The 15,421-nt window shown below is 47.3% G+C and overlaps 3 protein-coding genes across 3 annotated transcripts; all 3 read right to left on the reverse strand.

Annotated features, from left to right (window-relative positions):
* Positions 1-1,489: 1,489 nt before the first annotated feature.
* AOL_s00110g265 (uncharacterized protein) lies at positions 1,490-3,541 on the reverse strand (the record flags this gene model as incomplete). Its single annotated transcript, XM_011126955.1, has 1 exon — positions 1,490-3,541. The coding sequence occupies one exon, from the start codon at positions 3,539-3,541 to the stop codon at positions 1,490-1,492; it is 2,052 nt and encodes a 683-aa protein (XP_011125257.1).
* A 1,754-nt stretch (positions 3,542-5,295) lies between these two features.
* AOL_s00110g266 (uncharacterized protein) lies at positions 5,296-12,242 on the reverse strand (the record flags this gene model as incomplete). Its single annotated transcript, XM_011126956.1, has 4 exons — positions 5,296-9,995; positions 10,063-10,774; positions 10,880-11,182; positions 11,586-12,242. The coding sequence occupies 4 exons, from the start codon at positions 12,240-12,242 to the stop codon at positions 5,296-5,298; spliced, it is 6,372 nt and encodes a 2,123-aa protein (XP_011125258.1).
* A 1,204-nt stretch (positions 12,243-13,446) lies between these two features.
* On the reverse strand, positions 13,447-14,727 carry AOL_s00110g267 (uncharacterized protein; the record flags this gene model as incomplete). Its single annotated transcript, XM_011126957.1, has 1 exon — positions 13,447-14,727. One exon carries the CDS (start codon positions 14,725-14,727, stop codon positions 13,447-13,449), a length of 1,281 nt encoding a protein of 426 aa, XP_011125259.1.
* Between the last annotated feature and the right edge of the window lie 694 nt (positions 14,728-15,421).

The raw sequence follows: 15,421 nt of genomic DNA on the forward strand, positions 1-15,421 counted from the left end.
GGACAACCATGATTTAGTCATAGCAGGTAGTAGAAGGAATATAAGAAAGAGAAAAGGGGTACCATTGGACGGGGGATGGAGCGCAAAGCATGGGTTGTTGCATCGGCCGGTCGAACGAAGTAATTGTGTTGCGCTGGCCAATATCCAACAAAACGTACCAACAAGGATCTGGCCAATCGGCCGCCGGCCCAACTCTGAAGCCGTTGATGGATGGATTGCTTGGTAGACAGATGGTATCGTCGACGAAGAAAGGGTAAATTGATGATGATGATGGTGATGGTGATGATGGCGATGAAGAAGGATGAAACAAAAGGTCTCAAAGACCAGGACGGGGACAGTTTCTTAAATATAGCAGCCGGAATAATACCCACAATCACGAAGGACCACAAGGCTCCAGAGATGGCCCGGTCAATTGACGGCAGCGTGCATATGATGCCTGAAGACAACAGAGCTGTTGGTTCCAACAGCCCACCAGAACGGGGTGTGCGCTCGCGGTAACTGGAGGGATGAGATGCCCCGCTCTGCATTCTGGCCCCACCATCAGCCAAGACCCAACAACGCCGGCGACATCTCGTCGTCGAAAATTAACCAAAGAATCAGATACTCTGTCGTCAGCCACAAAAAAGGAGTTTTTTTTCCCTTGTTCCTTTTCCTTGTATAGCCCGTGCCCCACCTTCGGAGCCTTCCGATTCTGCAGCAAAAACTTTCCGGTGGCGTCAAGTTCCGGAAGGTTACACAGGGTACCATTTATGTGGCGTCGTGTGGCGTGAAGATGAGGCTTGACCGGTAGGATTAGCTGGTGGGTTCCATATATCTGAAAGCAACACTCCCTTGTGGTATTTCGAGCTAGTCAACCGAGTTTGGTCCAGTCGCCAGAAGAGTGGCTATTACCACATGGCAAAAAGTCGGTCTCACGAGTACAGAGTCTAACAAGAGGTACTTTCAAAGATCTTCTGATGCCTAAATTAGAGACTGTTAATCTTCAATGATCCCGAAAATTGAGAACTAGCTTTGTTGACCACTGGCTGTCTCGTACCAATCAGTAGCTTAGCTATAGCCCTTCGATTTCCGTAATGTGAGCAAGAGCCAATATGCTCGTTAGTGTATTGGTGCACCAGTACAGCCTCTATTTCGCAATCCTAAAACTCTTGGGTCGCGAAATTATCATTTTTAGAAAAGGAATATACATTAATTAGGAATATGGCCAGCAAATCGCCAGACGTAAATGTGACTAAATCTAACTACATGTAGATTTTGGGAACTTAAGCTAGCTAGCCGACTAGAATACTAAAACATAGGAAGGAAACAAAAGTAGTCCTGTTCTCCCCAAGTAATAATAACAGCCATTTTTGATGATGGCTAGCGGTGTTGGAAGGTGGTGCCGATATTTGAAAAACATATTGGAAGAAATTATTAAAAAATTGCTATCGTGTAAATGGACAAAAAGAAGAACTAAAATCAACGGAATCAATAGCAACTATCTCCGAACTTAAGCTGTAAGGGAGAACGTAGTCTCCGTACAATCGGTACCCCCAGTATTTGTGTTAGTACTGACACCAAAAGCGAGTTGTTTATACGTGGTTGGGCTGTAAGTGCACATCAAGAACAAATGTTCTCCTGTCTTTGGATCACCAGCAGTAGCCGGATTATTCCGTTGTGGATCAATGACAAGCTGATTAGTCGTTCCGAAGTAATAAAAGGATAGCCAGTAGCCGCTGGTGCCGGCGGTTCCGGCGACCGCCAACATAGCCTTACCAGCCCCCGGAGTGCCTGCGGTAGGGTCAAGAAGGAAGTAGTCGGTCGCAGAACCACCAGAGGGAGTGTAACTGGTTGATATACGACCATAGTTGTCGATACTGAAAACGGCTGCCTCGGCGAGAGTACCCAATTTGAGTGGATACTTCGCCGATGAGACACCGGCGGCATCTACTACAAGATATTGCATGTTCGCACCAGTTCCAGTTGTGATCTTAACGTTGTTCGTTTGTGCCGCTGCAAGAGCCAGAGTTGAAGTCCAGGAAGTGTAGGTAGTACTGAAGCTTGTAGAAGTGTAAGTGGGGAGAGTGGTGGTGAATGAATACTGGAAGTTCACACTAGTAACAACTGTAGTCGCAGGTGTTGATTCGACGATAGTTGTGACAGGCGACCAAGTGCTTCCGATAAAGCCCTGGCAGGCTGAAGTAAGAGCAGAAGCGCTGTAAGTCGTCAATGCTGCTGGCGTAGTCGGTGACTGACGCTTCTTCCTTTGGGCCTTTACGACCTTTGCACCTGCAGGAGGGGAAGTGTTTGTCGGGTTGATCGTTGTGGACGGGTTTGTAGGAATAGACAAAAACTCCGTGACGAAGAGGCTATTTACGTAGGTAGATGTAAATGTATTGAAAGTCGTCAAAGACGGAACATAGCTCGTGGGTGTTTCACCAGTATGAGTAGTTGTAGATGTAATACGTCCCAACAAGGTCGAACAGAAGTCACCGTAGGAAGTGATGATTGTGGTGAGGGGATTAGCCGAAGACGACGAGCTTGAAGAACTGCTGCTAGAACTGGAGCTGGAGCTGGAGCTAGAACTGGAGCTGGAACTGGAGCTAGAGCTAGAACTCGTGCTGGCGCTTGAAGTTGTTCCTGAACTGGCGAACGAAAACGTGAAACTGCTGAGTGGTGCACCAGTGACGGGTTGAACATTTGTAACTGATTTTGCAACGGGAGAGGCTTTGAGAAGTCCTGCTGGGGGGGTTTCTCCGGAGGGTACAGGAACCGCAGTCCCGGTAACGGGATCAAGGTATATTTCCACTACAGTACCATCTGCTGACGTGCAGATCAAACCGCCACTTGGATCAACCTTCCAAGAGGCAATAGCATCGTTGGGACCCAGGGAGGATTGGAGTGCTGCCAACATGGCCATAATTGATGGATCAATAGCCGCATCTTGACGTCTCAGAATTCTACCTCGGCGACCTGTGCTAGGAACACCAAAGTAAATGACCCGATTTGGATCGCTGACAAGATGGAAGACGCCTTGATCATCGGTGAAAACTTGTTGGGCGTTGGCAGCATCCGCGGAAGTTGAGCTAACAAATCTAACGAGGCCGGTAGAGTCAACGGCCAAGAGCAAGGCGTTACCGTTTGCATCTGTGAGTGATAGATTAACTGGGTCACCAGCAACGAGAGTAGGAACAGTGCTGGCGGTAGCGGAAACTGATGAAGAGGTGAATCGAGTAATAGTTTCGGTCACCGACTCAACTTCCGTGGACACATCAATTGAAGTCACGGTGTCTGTGGTTCCACCTTCCGTTTCAGTCTCGGTGACTGTGGCCTGCTGGGTGCCGGTGCCAGTACCAGTAGGGATAGTATCAGTAGATTCTGTGCTAGCCGCGGACCAGACGACATTGCCACACAGAGGTAGTCCAGATTGCGCACAAGTGTAAAAGGTCGTAACATCATTGACGGTCACAAATGAAGTCTCTGTGACAATCTGTGCAAGTGTCTCCTGGCATGATAGCAGCGCCGCCAACAAGAGCGGCACCCTTGAAAGTCGAGGAGCCATGATATATTATTAAAAAATCTGCACCGAAGATTTTTGACGAAAAAAAGATAATAAATGGCAAAAAAATCCGAATTGTGACGGCTGCAAAGTGAAGGGAGAATGCAGTAGAGAATGGAGAATATTGTAAAAGAGATGGTATCCTTAGACTCCGTCTGCGGGGGAAATGTCAAGTTATATGTCGCACCAACGAAGCTCTATCATATAAAAGAGTGGGAGATGGATCTGTTTTAGATCTCCAGAGATTTGTGGCAATCCACCGCCGAATGTACATGTAGCAGGCATACCACCGTCCCATCAATTTCTGGTTGCTAATCACACTCTTACGAACGCTGTTTACCGGTTCTATCTAGAGCTCCTGCGATCACCCAATATAGGCTCTGAACAGTTTGAGTGGGAAGAATCGGTGATCGTGTGTTTTGGGAAGGTTAAAATAAGATCGGTGCGAGATATATGCATATGGCTCTAGTTAATAAAGATGGTGATCACGCCAATAGGAAACGGTACCATCGCTATCGAAGCCAGAAGACTCCAACGGCAACTTTCGCAGCGCTACTTGTCAACTAAGCTCCATGGGGATTTAGTATCATAGCAATTTCCATTATGGATCTATCATGGCCTCAATGATACCGTACAAAGGGACTCGGGAATCGCTGTCTAAAATAGGAGTATTTAGAAATGTGTTGTTTATGTAGAAATACAACAGTCTCGTCTCTTTAAAAGACGCAGGCGCAGGCATGAGTCGATCCTAGCTAGTCAGGCTTTCCGATACTCCCCCCTTTGCGGTCATAAAGCAATATGCTTCCAAGGATACAAGATCCTCCTTTGAAGCGCACAACTGCCAGACACTTCGGGGTATCTGTTGGCCGGTCATAGAGGGGATATCGAAAATCTTGAGCAGCTATTGAAATATCGAACTTTAAGTCCTCAAAGTAAGTCTAGTCAGTCGACGATAAGCTGTCTGAACCTTTATGAGGCCGCAAATCAGCACTTTTAGTGTTTGCGAGGCTTGGAGTCAGTTAACACAGCGGTTAATTGGCTAGCCTTACCAGGCAGTATTTCGGGTCGAGAGCATCATGGCAAAAACGTGGTTTACTAATTTTGAGCGCACTTTGGGCCCGAATCGGCCATGAATCGAAAGAGATAATCCGACAAACAATATATATCTCGCTTATCGCTACCAAGAGAAATGTCGCATATATTGGATGGTGCTACCATAACGCCAAAGAAAAGGTGGAGAAAGGAATATCGGTTCGATGTTTGAGGGGGATAGTTACTAGTTAAGGAGGTAGTTTACAGTATCGTTGGGTTTCTAGTTTGCGGGTATTAGTTAGGATTACCTTCATGGTCACGTCAAGTAGAAGACATTAGTACTAGTACTAGGGCTAGTTCCTATTAGCTAGACGAGATGAAAGAGTATTCCGAGATATAAGCTTATCATTACTATCTGCGAAAGCTAGATAGGGAGTCCGGTTTCCAATTTCGAAACTACAAAACCTTGACAATCAATCAATCACCTTAAGTTGACATGAATTTGACAATCTACCAATTGCGCCTGAATTGCAGCTTATTTACCAAATGACTACGTCCCTTTCAAAAAACACCGCGTCGCATCGCTTCCAACCGCAGATCTTACCCGCCCACAAGGACGAAGTTGCATGACTGACAAAATATCAGGCAAATTGAGACCACCCGCCGCAAGATTACTCAATTGTGAATCCTGATCCCGACATATAACTTAGCGTAGATATCTTCCTTCACTTGCTAGAGCCACTACCACCTCCAGTCTGTTTTGGTCCCTGCTGAGAAGCCCTCCTTTCCTCTTGACCTCGTAGCCTATCTTCTCTACCTCTTCGAAATTGTTGCAGGAGATCTATTTCTCCGGGTCTTCGGGCTGGAGGGGCCGCTTCCGCTTTTCGTTTTTCTTCAGCCTCTTTGGCCTCTTCCGCCTCTTTGTCTTGTTGCTCTTTTATCTTTCGTTCATAGTAAGCTGCTGTTTCCTGATCTAGGAACATGTTTTTTCGCATTGGTGTGTTTTCTTCACTAGGCAGCAAATCTTCTAGAGTTGGTGGCGGGGTATTTGAATAAGCTTGGGTCTCCGTTCTAGTACGCTGGATCTTTTTCTCCGGTGTACTTGGCGGTAGTACGGAGGTCGACGCCATCGAGGATGACGCCATTGATGGCTCCGACTTGCTGGGCTGTGTCGTCGAAGGAAGTGGTATCCGTGAAATTTTTGGACTAGTCTGGGGCTTGTTTGATGTTGAAGACTTTTGGGGATTTGAAGGTTCTATAACGAAAGGATTTTGGCCTAGTATCTGGGACGATGATGGTGGCTGCGTATCCGGTTGCTGAGGCAAGTACTGCTGAGTGGTTCGGGAAGAGCCTCCTGTTGTAGGACTCTCACTCTCTTTTGTATTCCAGCCAAAAAGACTCGGAGAGAACCTGTTGCCAAACGCCACTCGCTGCCGAGTACCCGGTGACCCTGAGGCGCCAGTAGGGGACGGTACTGAAGGGACATGTGTTATGCCTACTCTATCAATATTCGAGCTCGGACTTAGGGAGCCGGGTGGTCGCCGGAAGCCAAAATCTGGATAAGACAAACGCCCAGTTCCTGGTGAAGTGGCCGCAGTATCGGTTGGTGGAAAATCAAACGGCTGTTCTGTCGAATGCCTAGGGCTACAATCGACTGGAGAAAGCACTGCTCCGGCTTCAACAGATGTGTGAGGTTGTCGAGGAACCTCAGTTTCAGTCTTAGGAGGCTTCGAGGACTGCTTGCGGCGCTTCGCTTCCTCTTTCTTTGGTGGACGCGGAATTTGGCTACCCTGTGTGCTAGGCTTTGGTGGGTCTTGGGGTTTATTGTACGTACTGAAAGGTGGAGGTTTTGACCCAGAAGCTACTGGGGCTTGGGCAGGAGCTGTGGATGTTGAAAAGGGACCCGGCTGGCCAGTTTCAAACGGCGAAGGTTGGACAACACTAGCGGGAGGTCTTTGACCACTGGTGATTTTTTCAGCGGCCTGTGTCCCAGAGAGTCCCTGGGCAGTATTTTGGCCTCCTGGCGGCCCAATCGAGGAAGAAGTGCCGACGGAGGCACCGAAAGCTTCTCGACCAAAATCTATAGGCGCTGGAATAGTAGAAACAGGAGGCAGCGTGTATAGACTATTATCATCACTGGTATCCTCGAGTATTGTCGATAAGTTTGTATTGACTGGCTCTGTAGACGGTCTTGACTCTACACTAGGCTTTTTTATTGGGCTAGGAGGAATATTGTCTTCCTTTAGAGGCTTCTTTCGGGTAACAGGAGGCACGGGTGTTGAATTTGACGTATTTTCTGTTCTCCGCTGTTCTCGACCTGTGGGAGTATTGGCCCGTTCCGCAATGTTTCTTATTCGTTCTGAGACTATGTTCCGACCAGGTACAGGTCTTAGCTCTTCGGGTCTAGTAGATCCATCTGTATTCGCGGGTCTGGTTTCCGGGATTGGTCTTTGAGGTCTCACAACTGAAGGTGGCTTATTTTGAGCTGGCGCAGCGACAGTCTCAGTTCCGGTCGTAGTAGCATTATTATTGACACGCCCTGGGGCACTATTGTCGGAGCCAGGTGGTACTCCTGGAGTATTTTGAACTGGCTGTAGAATAGTGGATCCAGCAGCGTTATTACCGTGGGGGCCTGGAGCAGTACTACCAGTGTTGTGCACTACCGGTGGAAGATTATGAACCGGTCCTGGGGGGGCCTCAATTCTGGCTTCAGTTATATTGCTATTGACTGGTCCTGGAGTGGCGCTAGTGGTAACCTGTGGCGCTGCTGGAATGCTTTGGGCTGCCGGTGGAATAGTAATAGTCCTATTTGCAGCTGGATTGATATTGGGGGGTTGCGGAGTAGCATTACCAGCAGCAGGTGGTACTACTGGGTTTTGAACTGGTGCTAGAACGGTATCTGTTTTGGTCGTAGTGGCGTTATTGTTAACAGGCCCTGGAGTGATTCCGCTGGGGCCTTGTGGCGGTGCCGGGGTATTTTGAACTGGTGGGATACCTTTTTCAATAGTCGTTGACAAGGTTTCTCGAACGGGTAGCGGCCTAGTCTCTCTAACTGGCTCTGGCCGTACCTCAGTTACTAGTGGTGTTTGAATCCTTCCTGTTCCATCTGCAGGCGGAACGCGGGGAGGTGGGGGAGCAGGAGGATTTTGGGGTACAGTTCTCCCAGTTCTACGGTCTGTAGGCAGTTCTGTGACGGATGGAGTAGTCGTTGTTACTGTTTGAGCCGCCCCGCCTCTGTTTCCAGGTACTACAGGCCTAGTTCTTATCTCATCGGGTCTTGATTCGGTTGTCGGGGGCAAGGTAGTAGCGTCGATTCCTTGATTAACTGTTAGAGGGAGGACTAAAAGAGGTTCCTCAGGAACGTTGTGTAGCCGTCTCTGCCCATGAATCTGTATTCCCATATCAAGGATGGTATTTTCAATAGCAGCGGTAGCCTCAGAAGGTGCTAGGTCCCTAAAAGCCGAATCCCCTCTAAAGGCGGCAGATATATACTGGCCTCGGCCAATACCATTGCTAAATGACTTTTGGTCCCGCTCGTATTCAGCTTGGGAACGCTCAAACGTCGTTGTCGCCGCAATAACACGGGTGATAGTTAGACCCATATGCATCTTAATTTCATCAAGGAGCGTTTCAAGATTATCCTTTTCATCTCTAGCTTCGTGCGCACGACCGACTTCGGTCGAGGGGTTGAGAAGCTCGCTGTTGAGCAGACTGATGTTGTATCTAGCCTCTGCGGCCATGACACGGAGCGCACGTAGACGTTCTTCCTGTTTGAATTTAACTTGAAGGGACTTCGAAACTTTGCGTTCGGACTGTTGCAGCTTCCTGTCAATCGTAAATGGAACTGGGTGGCGGGTTCCGCCGGGTGTCAAAATGCCGCCGCCACCTGGAGTCAACCCTGGATATCCTCGTTTACCGTGTGGTGTGGTTGGCGGTTTAGGAGGACCAGATCCAGAAGTTCGGCTCCTACGTCGATATCTGGTAATTGTATCTCGTAGTGATCGCCAAAGGTAACCCGGCGTTTTGTACAAGATGAAAATTGCTCCAATAACCGTAACCTTCGCGATGAAGATGACCCAAACGACGAACTTAATGGGAGGCATAAAGAATTCTTGCCAAACCCTTCCTAGACCGTTCCAAAATCCCACTATCGATATTTCACCCGATGCAATTGTTGTCATCAGATCAAACATTAGAATGGGTACACTAACCCACCAGCGGCAAGTAGCTTTTAAGAACCCCCAAAAATGAACAACAACCCACTTGAGTACCCATTGCCCAGGGAAAAGATCAGTCCCTAACCAAAAGAATCCTCCAAACCACACGGTTGATAACAAATCTATCCAACCTATCATATGATTTGTGAATTGCCAAATTGCACTCAACATCTTGGCATCAGTTCCTCCGACATGCTTTGAAAGTCGAGAATGGTCCCTATAATACTTTCGGTATGTAGGGGACAAACATATCAGGAAAAGATGTAAAACTCCCAGAGAAACGACGGCTGGCCACATCAATACAACCAAAAGTTGAGCGGTACTGAGTTGGTACCAGATAATAGCTCGAATGATTGTGACGGCTTTCCTTGGGAATAGCGTGTTAAAAAAAGAGTCATCGATGTAGTATTTTAATGGAGGAAACCAATATTGAAGAAGCTCACTGGACTTCGAGAGGGCCAAAACTGCGAGGGCGTTTAAAATTCCGGCTTCTGGTGGAGTCCCATGTGGGAATAGGTACCCTAGATACCTTCGTTTGATGAATCCACTGGCTAGCTCTAGCCGAATGACAAAATCTCTCCATTGCGCAGACCCCCGAAAAACATAGTTGAGGAAAGCCCAAATTCCCTTGGAGACTGTGACAATGTAATCCAAGATGCCCTTGAACCAGCTCAGTAACCACCCCACCCAGTCTAGCACTTCGGCAAAGATCGGGAAAGTTGTTGGCAATGACGTTACAGTGCCCACTAACGATAGTGGAGTACTTGTAGTCGGAGGTACGACGGGTCGATTTCCTGGAGCAATGGTGGTACGCCTACTACTCTCAGCATCCCGTGCTTCTTTCTGCTTTTTAACTATGTTCCCGAAATATTCGAGGGTATGTTCAACCTGAGCTAACGCCTCTGAAATAGCCGCGTCATTCCCTTGTCCAGGCGGCAAACATTCCTTAAGGTTAGTCGCAGGACACCAAAAAATATCTGATGAGATGCGTGTATAAAGGCGCCAGGCATTGCGATCCCAGTTTTCCGGCTTAAGTTTCTGGCCATCGCTGCTAGGCACGCGAGATCGAACTGATGAAGTGCGCTCATCTTTTGTGATCATTGGGTCCCTTGATAGCGGTGACAGTGTCGTTGTAGCCCTCGCCTTTCGGATTTGGTCTTCCGTCGTTTTATTACCGTTGATGTGAAGGTTTATATCCTCCCACGTGGCTAAGGAATAGAATTAATAAGAGTTCAGTTTTAAGTGACAATATCGTGAAAGTTAAGATAGACTTACCAGTTCTTGGAAGGCCTAACTGTTTTAGGACCTCCGCCCTGTGGTTTACGGATGTTGCTACCCCCACTTTTTCTTCTCGCCCCATTGTAACTGGGTCGGCAAAGCCAACCCGCTCACTTATAGGCACCGCCTCGTCGACAGTCTGTAGGATACCGCCAAAGCTACCTAGCTTATTTCCTACCACGGCTGCTTTGTCCGTAACAACCGAAGGTATTCGGCTCAAAACCTTTTGAGCAGTTTGTGATTGCATAATTTTTGATAATCGACTTTGTTTTGCTTCGGCCACTCTTTTGTCTTTTCGTTTGTTGCCCAGAACCCATGCAACGGTGAAGACCAATATCAAGATGACAGCAACAACCATAGCACCACTATCAGAACACCCAGGGCATTCGAAAATGGGCTCAAGCTGCGTGTCTGGGTCGCCCGGAGGGCCTCCTCCTTTGCCGAAATTTGGTCGTACCATCGGTGGTCCTCCAGGGGGTCGGCGAGCCCTTGGATTCAACCAGTCTTTTTGTTCTGGCGGGGTTAGGCTATTGGTGGTGATGAAACTGTGAGTTGCAGAGCTTTCATCAGAAGGTGGGATGAGGTTGATAGCTGGTGTGCCAGGTGGAGAAGGTGGTACAGGTACTGCGTTGAGTCCTGGGGGTCTACGTAGTTGACTTAAGGACATCCCTCGGGGCAGGATATCTCCGAACATAAGAACACCTCGTTGCTAGATAATGTATAATGCTTGATCAATAAATGACACCCACCAGTTGGTACGAATACCGTGAAATCTTTATAGCTAGACTCCTAAATATTTGAAGACTTGACTCACCCATGATCTTGGAGGCTTTGCTGCATGCATCTGTGTAGGTCTTCCTTTTGCTTCAGGAGAATCTGGCCGCATTACACCCCTTCCTGGGCTTTGGAGTCTGGGGGCGTTGACCGGCTTTTTACCAGAAGGCCTCTTTGCTCCAACCTTTTTAGGCGGACTTTTAGGCTTACTAACAGGAACTTTGGGCTTATTCTGGGGTGGGATATTTGGTTTCTTGCCATCAGTTTTATCGGTACCATCCTTAGGTTTCCCTGGCGTCGTCGGCGGCCCAACAGCTTTTCCACTACCACCGTTATCGCCTCCCTATATAAATGATTAGTCTATCAAGCTTTGCAAGAGGAATGGATTAGAAGTATCGGATCTTACAGGACGGAAAGCTCCCCGCCCTCCTCGAATAGCTGACCCACGACCCCGCCCTCGCCCTCGAACACTTGGATTAGTAGGACGACGATCGGAAGGTGGGGCAGCTTTGGTTTCATCACTCTTTTTATTTTCTCCCTCTTTTTTTAACACCTTCTTTTTTTTCCTTTGAACTGCGTGATCCAGCCATTCTCAAGCCAGTGCTCTGTTTCGTTGTTACTCTCTTGTCTTTGTACGGCTACGCTCATAAAAATAAATAGTTAAATGTCGAACGCATATACTAGCCTTCTATAGGCTCTAGAAGCTTTCAAGCACGGCCAAATAATGAATGAGTGTATAGACCCACCTGTAATGTCGCCTTTTGTTTGCTGTCTTTTATACCGGCACCTTTAGGTTCTTCTCGGGCATTCTTTCCAATACTTTGTTCCCCTGATACTAATCTCGATTCTTCCACATCCTCCTCCATCCCATACATCTCTAAATCCTGACTATCTTCTGGCGAAGGCAGATACTGCCTCGCCTCTCTCATACCTCCCTCCACAAAATCTCTGATTGCATGTACCCCATCTCTCACAAGTTGATTCAATGACCATGTATCTCCGTTACCACTGTGATCCGCTTCATATCCTGCATCAGTATCGACATCCATCTCATCATATTCATATCCATTCGCTTGCAGATCCTCCCCAAAACTCTGAGTAACTGTATCGACCCCTCCACCCCATCCTATCTCGTTCGCAGAAGATTCAGATTGAGGAGTAATATTATCCTGACGACGGGATGTTCTTAAACCAGTTTCTGGTGGTATAGAAGTTCCATACTCTCCAATCTCACAAGAAGTAGACCGACTCACGATCGCCTGTTTCTTCAACACAATATTTGCCCTTCCGCCTCTTCCAGGGGTTCTTCCACCTGAAGAACTACTACTCGCACTCCCACTTCTTGAACTCCGGCGTGAGGCCTTCGATTTCTTCTTCGGGGTTTTACGGGATCCCCGACCCATGGTGTTTGTGGGTTAAAGCGTCTTTGTAAAGATTACTTGGATTGGAGGAGGGTGCGTTTTAGGACTCCTGATTGGTCCGGCGAGGTTCAAAAGTAGAGCCGAAGCTGTGTAACTTTCCGGATGCGGATTTATAGGGATTTGAGGATGTGTTGTTCTGAAGCCTGTGGTATTTTGTGCGTTGAGCCTCGGGACGGGAGACTGAGGCTGAAGCTGGCACTGAGCCTACGAAGGGAAATGAATATTTACGGTGGTAATATGTTCTCTTGAGATCGTCTACATGCGAATCAAAATGGAATCAAAATATTATTGGCAATATTACTACCATCCATCTCCTAGTCCTTCAGTAAAGGGCGAGCGAGAAGGAAAAGGTCCAAATCCACAATAAACAACAATAAACAAGTCATAGTATATCATCAATAGTATTCTATGATAAAAGGCTTGTCACGCATAAAGAAGAAAAATTATTCTGCCGGATTGATCCCTTGAAACGGAAATAAAGAAAATATGCGTGTGGCGTTGTCGCGTGTTATTTTCATATTCGGACTTGTGCCACATTTCCAACAGTCAATGAAAGAATCAAGCTTGTCTGCTTAAAACGAGAGAGACTTGCTGCAAAGAGAAAAAAAGAACAAAGCGAAAAGCGAAAAGCTGGTAGTATGGTCGCGGAATATTTTGCCAAAATATCTTTCATGGCTTGTTATATCGTTTCAGAAATTTGGCTACCACGACGAGTCTCGGTTGACTATCCATATCCACCCAGACTGTATCGGAGTAAATATTAATCCCAAAACACGGTGTTGAATGAGGGAGCCTTAAAGCTTTGAACATGATAGAATGGGAGGAAAACGTCGATAGACAGGCTCTCAGAAATTTAGATTGTATTTAATGTACATAGAGCAAGGAGACTTAGAGAGTACAGATATAGGAGGTCTGTGGGAGGGAAATTTAAGAAGGTACGAGAGCGAAGGGTAGAAAGAGGTTTTTGCCCCACCGTGTACCAGAGAAATGGTGATCTGTGATCGCTAGAAAATAAAGGCTGGCTCCAATGAAAAGTTTAAGGGGTTAGAGCGGTTCTCCGTAGCCTTCGGACCAGAATATTATCGCGGTTCGTAGCCGGAGTTTCTGCTCATCTGCGATATCATATCAAGAGACTTGGGAATTATCTCATTCCAACGATACACATTAGATAAAAAGTTAGCACCGTTTATTCGTCTTCTGGCTCTTCCCCTGTCTCTTCCTCTGGTTTCTCCTCCTTTAACTTTTCTTTGATGTCGTCAGGAAGGTCCAAGACCATGTGGTCGCTAGTCTCTTTGCTCCCCGCAGCAAACCTGACTCTTTTGGAAACAGGCATTCCGTCATCCCTAGTTGGAACTGGGGAAGAGTTTTCGGAGTTCCGGCCTGGCATTTTGTTCGGAAGGCTCCTTCGTTGATTGCGGAGTTGTTGGTGCTTAGTTTGAAGGGCTGCAATAGACCGAGTAACCCTCCCGGGCCAGACATATGTGTAATCAGTCGTCCTTATGGCAGATTTCAATACTGGCTCCGAGACACGGCGTTGGGTAGAGGCTCCCCGAGGTGGGTCAATTTCCATGGCATCGCCATCGCCAGCGCCGCCTTGGTCAACGCTCTCGGAAGACATGAATTCTTGAATAGAACGCTTTGATGAGGTGCGGCGATTGCTGAAGGATTGCGGTAGGAGAGTAAAGGGTTTCCCAATCTTGGAAGATGCAAGCCTAGTGGAAGTTGCAATTCTTTTGCCAGTGATCTGTGGCTTTGACCCGAGAATAGTTAGTCCTTGAAATTGTTCTCGGAGGTTCTTAGCTCGCCGAGACAGAGTCGGTCTTGAGGAGGGTTCGAGTGCTGGGAATGGATCTTTAGGTAGGAACTCGTTCCCAAACGGATTTTCCTCGTCCGAAGGGGGCGATGACAAGGAGCTATCGCTATCGCTTGCAACCCGCGGACCTTTCCCTTTCTGTTTCCTAGCAACCTCCTTTTCCAAAGCCTTGATTTTCTGTTCACTGCGGGCTTTTGGTCGCGTAAGTCTTTGATAGGTGATTGGACGCCTTGGACCGAGGCTACTTGACTGATACTTTGAAGGCGAAATAACGCGCTGTCCCATTCTTCGTCGTGGCAGCGGTGGCGCATGCTCGACTTTCCACTTTTGCCTCGTTGTAACTTTGCTATCCGGCTGCTTCTTAACCCACGCACTCGGTTTGAAGGTTTTATCATCGTGATCACCCTCTTCCTCATCATCTTGACCTCCACCTCTCCCGCCATCGTTTTTACCATCTTCTTCCTCTTCGCCTTCTTCCTCCTCTTCGTCATCAGCTTCGGCTTCACATTCTTTTTTGCCACAGGTTCTAGAGACAGGTTGCTGATAAATTCCTGGTTTTCCTTTCATTTGGCACTTCCTTGGCCTGTCACACGTGATGCGACGCTCCCGTTTCGTGTGACCGCAGGTATACAGCTGTTCGTGATGATAGCACATTTTGCCGATACCTGTTCTATTTGGTGCCTTTTCGTCTGGTTGTTCTTTAGAACTGATTCTCTGTTTCGGAAAATATGACTCTGACGGTTTGCGAATATGGTACTTCAAATCCGTGAAATCGTAGAAATGATGGCTTAGGGTCGAACTGAACTCAATCAGCAACTTAGCCACGATCACACAATTAGGCTCTAACCTCCATGGAAACTGAGAACTCACCTAGAATATCGCGTTGCTTTCGATTAATCTTTTCTTTGTTACTACTCGGTTGCAATGGACATTAGAGGAGATGGTATTTTGGTAGGAGAGTGTACGTGTGCTAGTTGAATTGAAAGGAAGGAGAAGGTAAGAAGTGATATGAGAAGCTTTTGTGTAGTTGGTGATGAATATAGGATGAGGAAAAAGGTCTTTTGTCAACCTTGGTAGGTGGTTGTTTCGAGACTAGACAGCAGAGAGCTTTAATTAAATGCTGATATCGATGTATACGAGATCAGCGGGTATCGATATATCCAGTTTGAAATCTCGTACAAAATTGCTATAGACCTGAGTACTCGGTCTCTAAGCAGAGTGGCGACCCAGTCATGCTTGAGCTGTTCTTTCTACAAGTGTAATCCAAGATAGTAGATATGGAACAAGCACGCTTCATCTTCTGCAGGATACTCTCTCGTTTTAATTTATTCCCTGGTATTACGGGGAT

Source organism: Orbilia oligospora (genome assembly GCF_000225545.1).
Source record: "Orbilia oligospora ATCC 24927 unplaced genomic scaffold scaffold00110, whole genome shotgun sequence".
NCBI lineage: Eukaryota > Fungi > Ascomycota > Orbiliomycetes > Orbiliales > Orbiliaceae > Orbilia > Orbilia oligospora.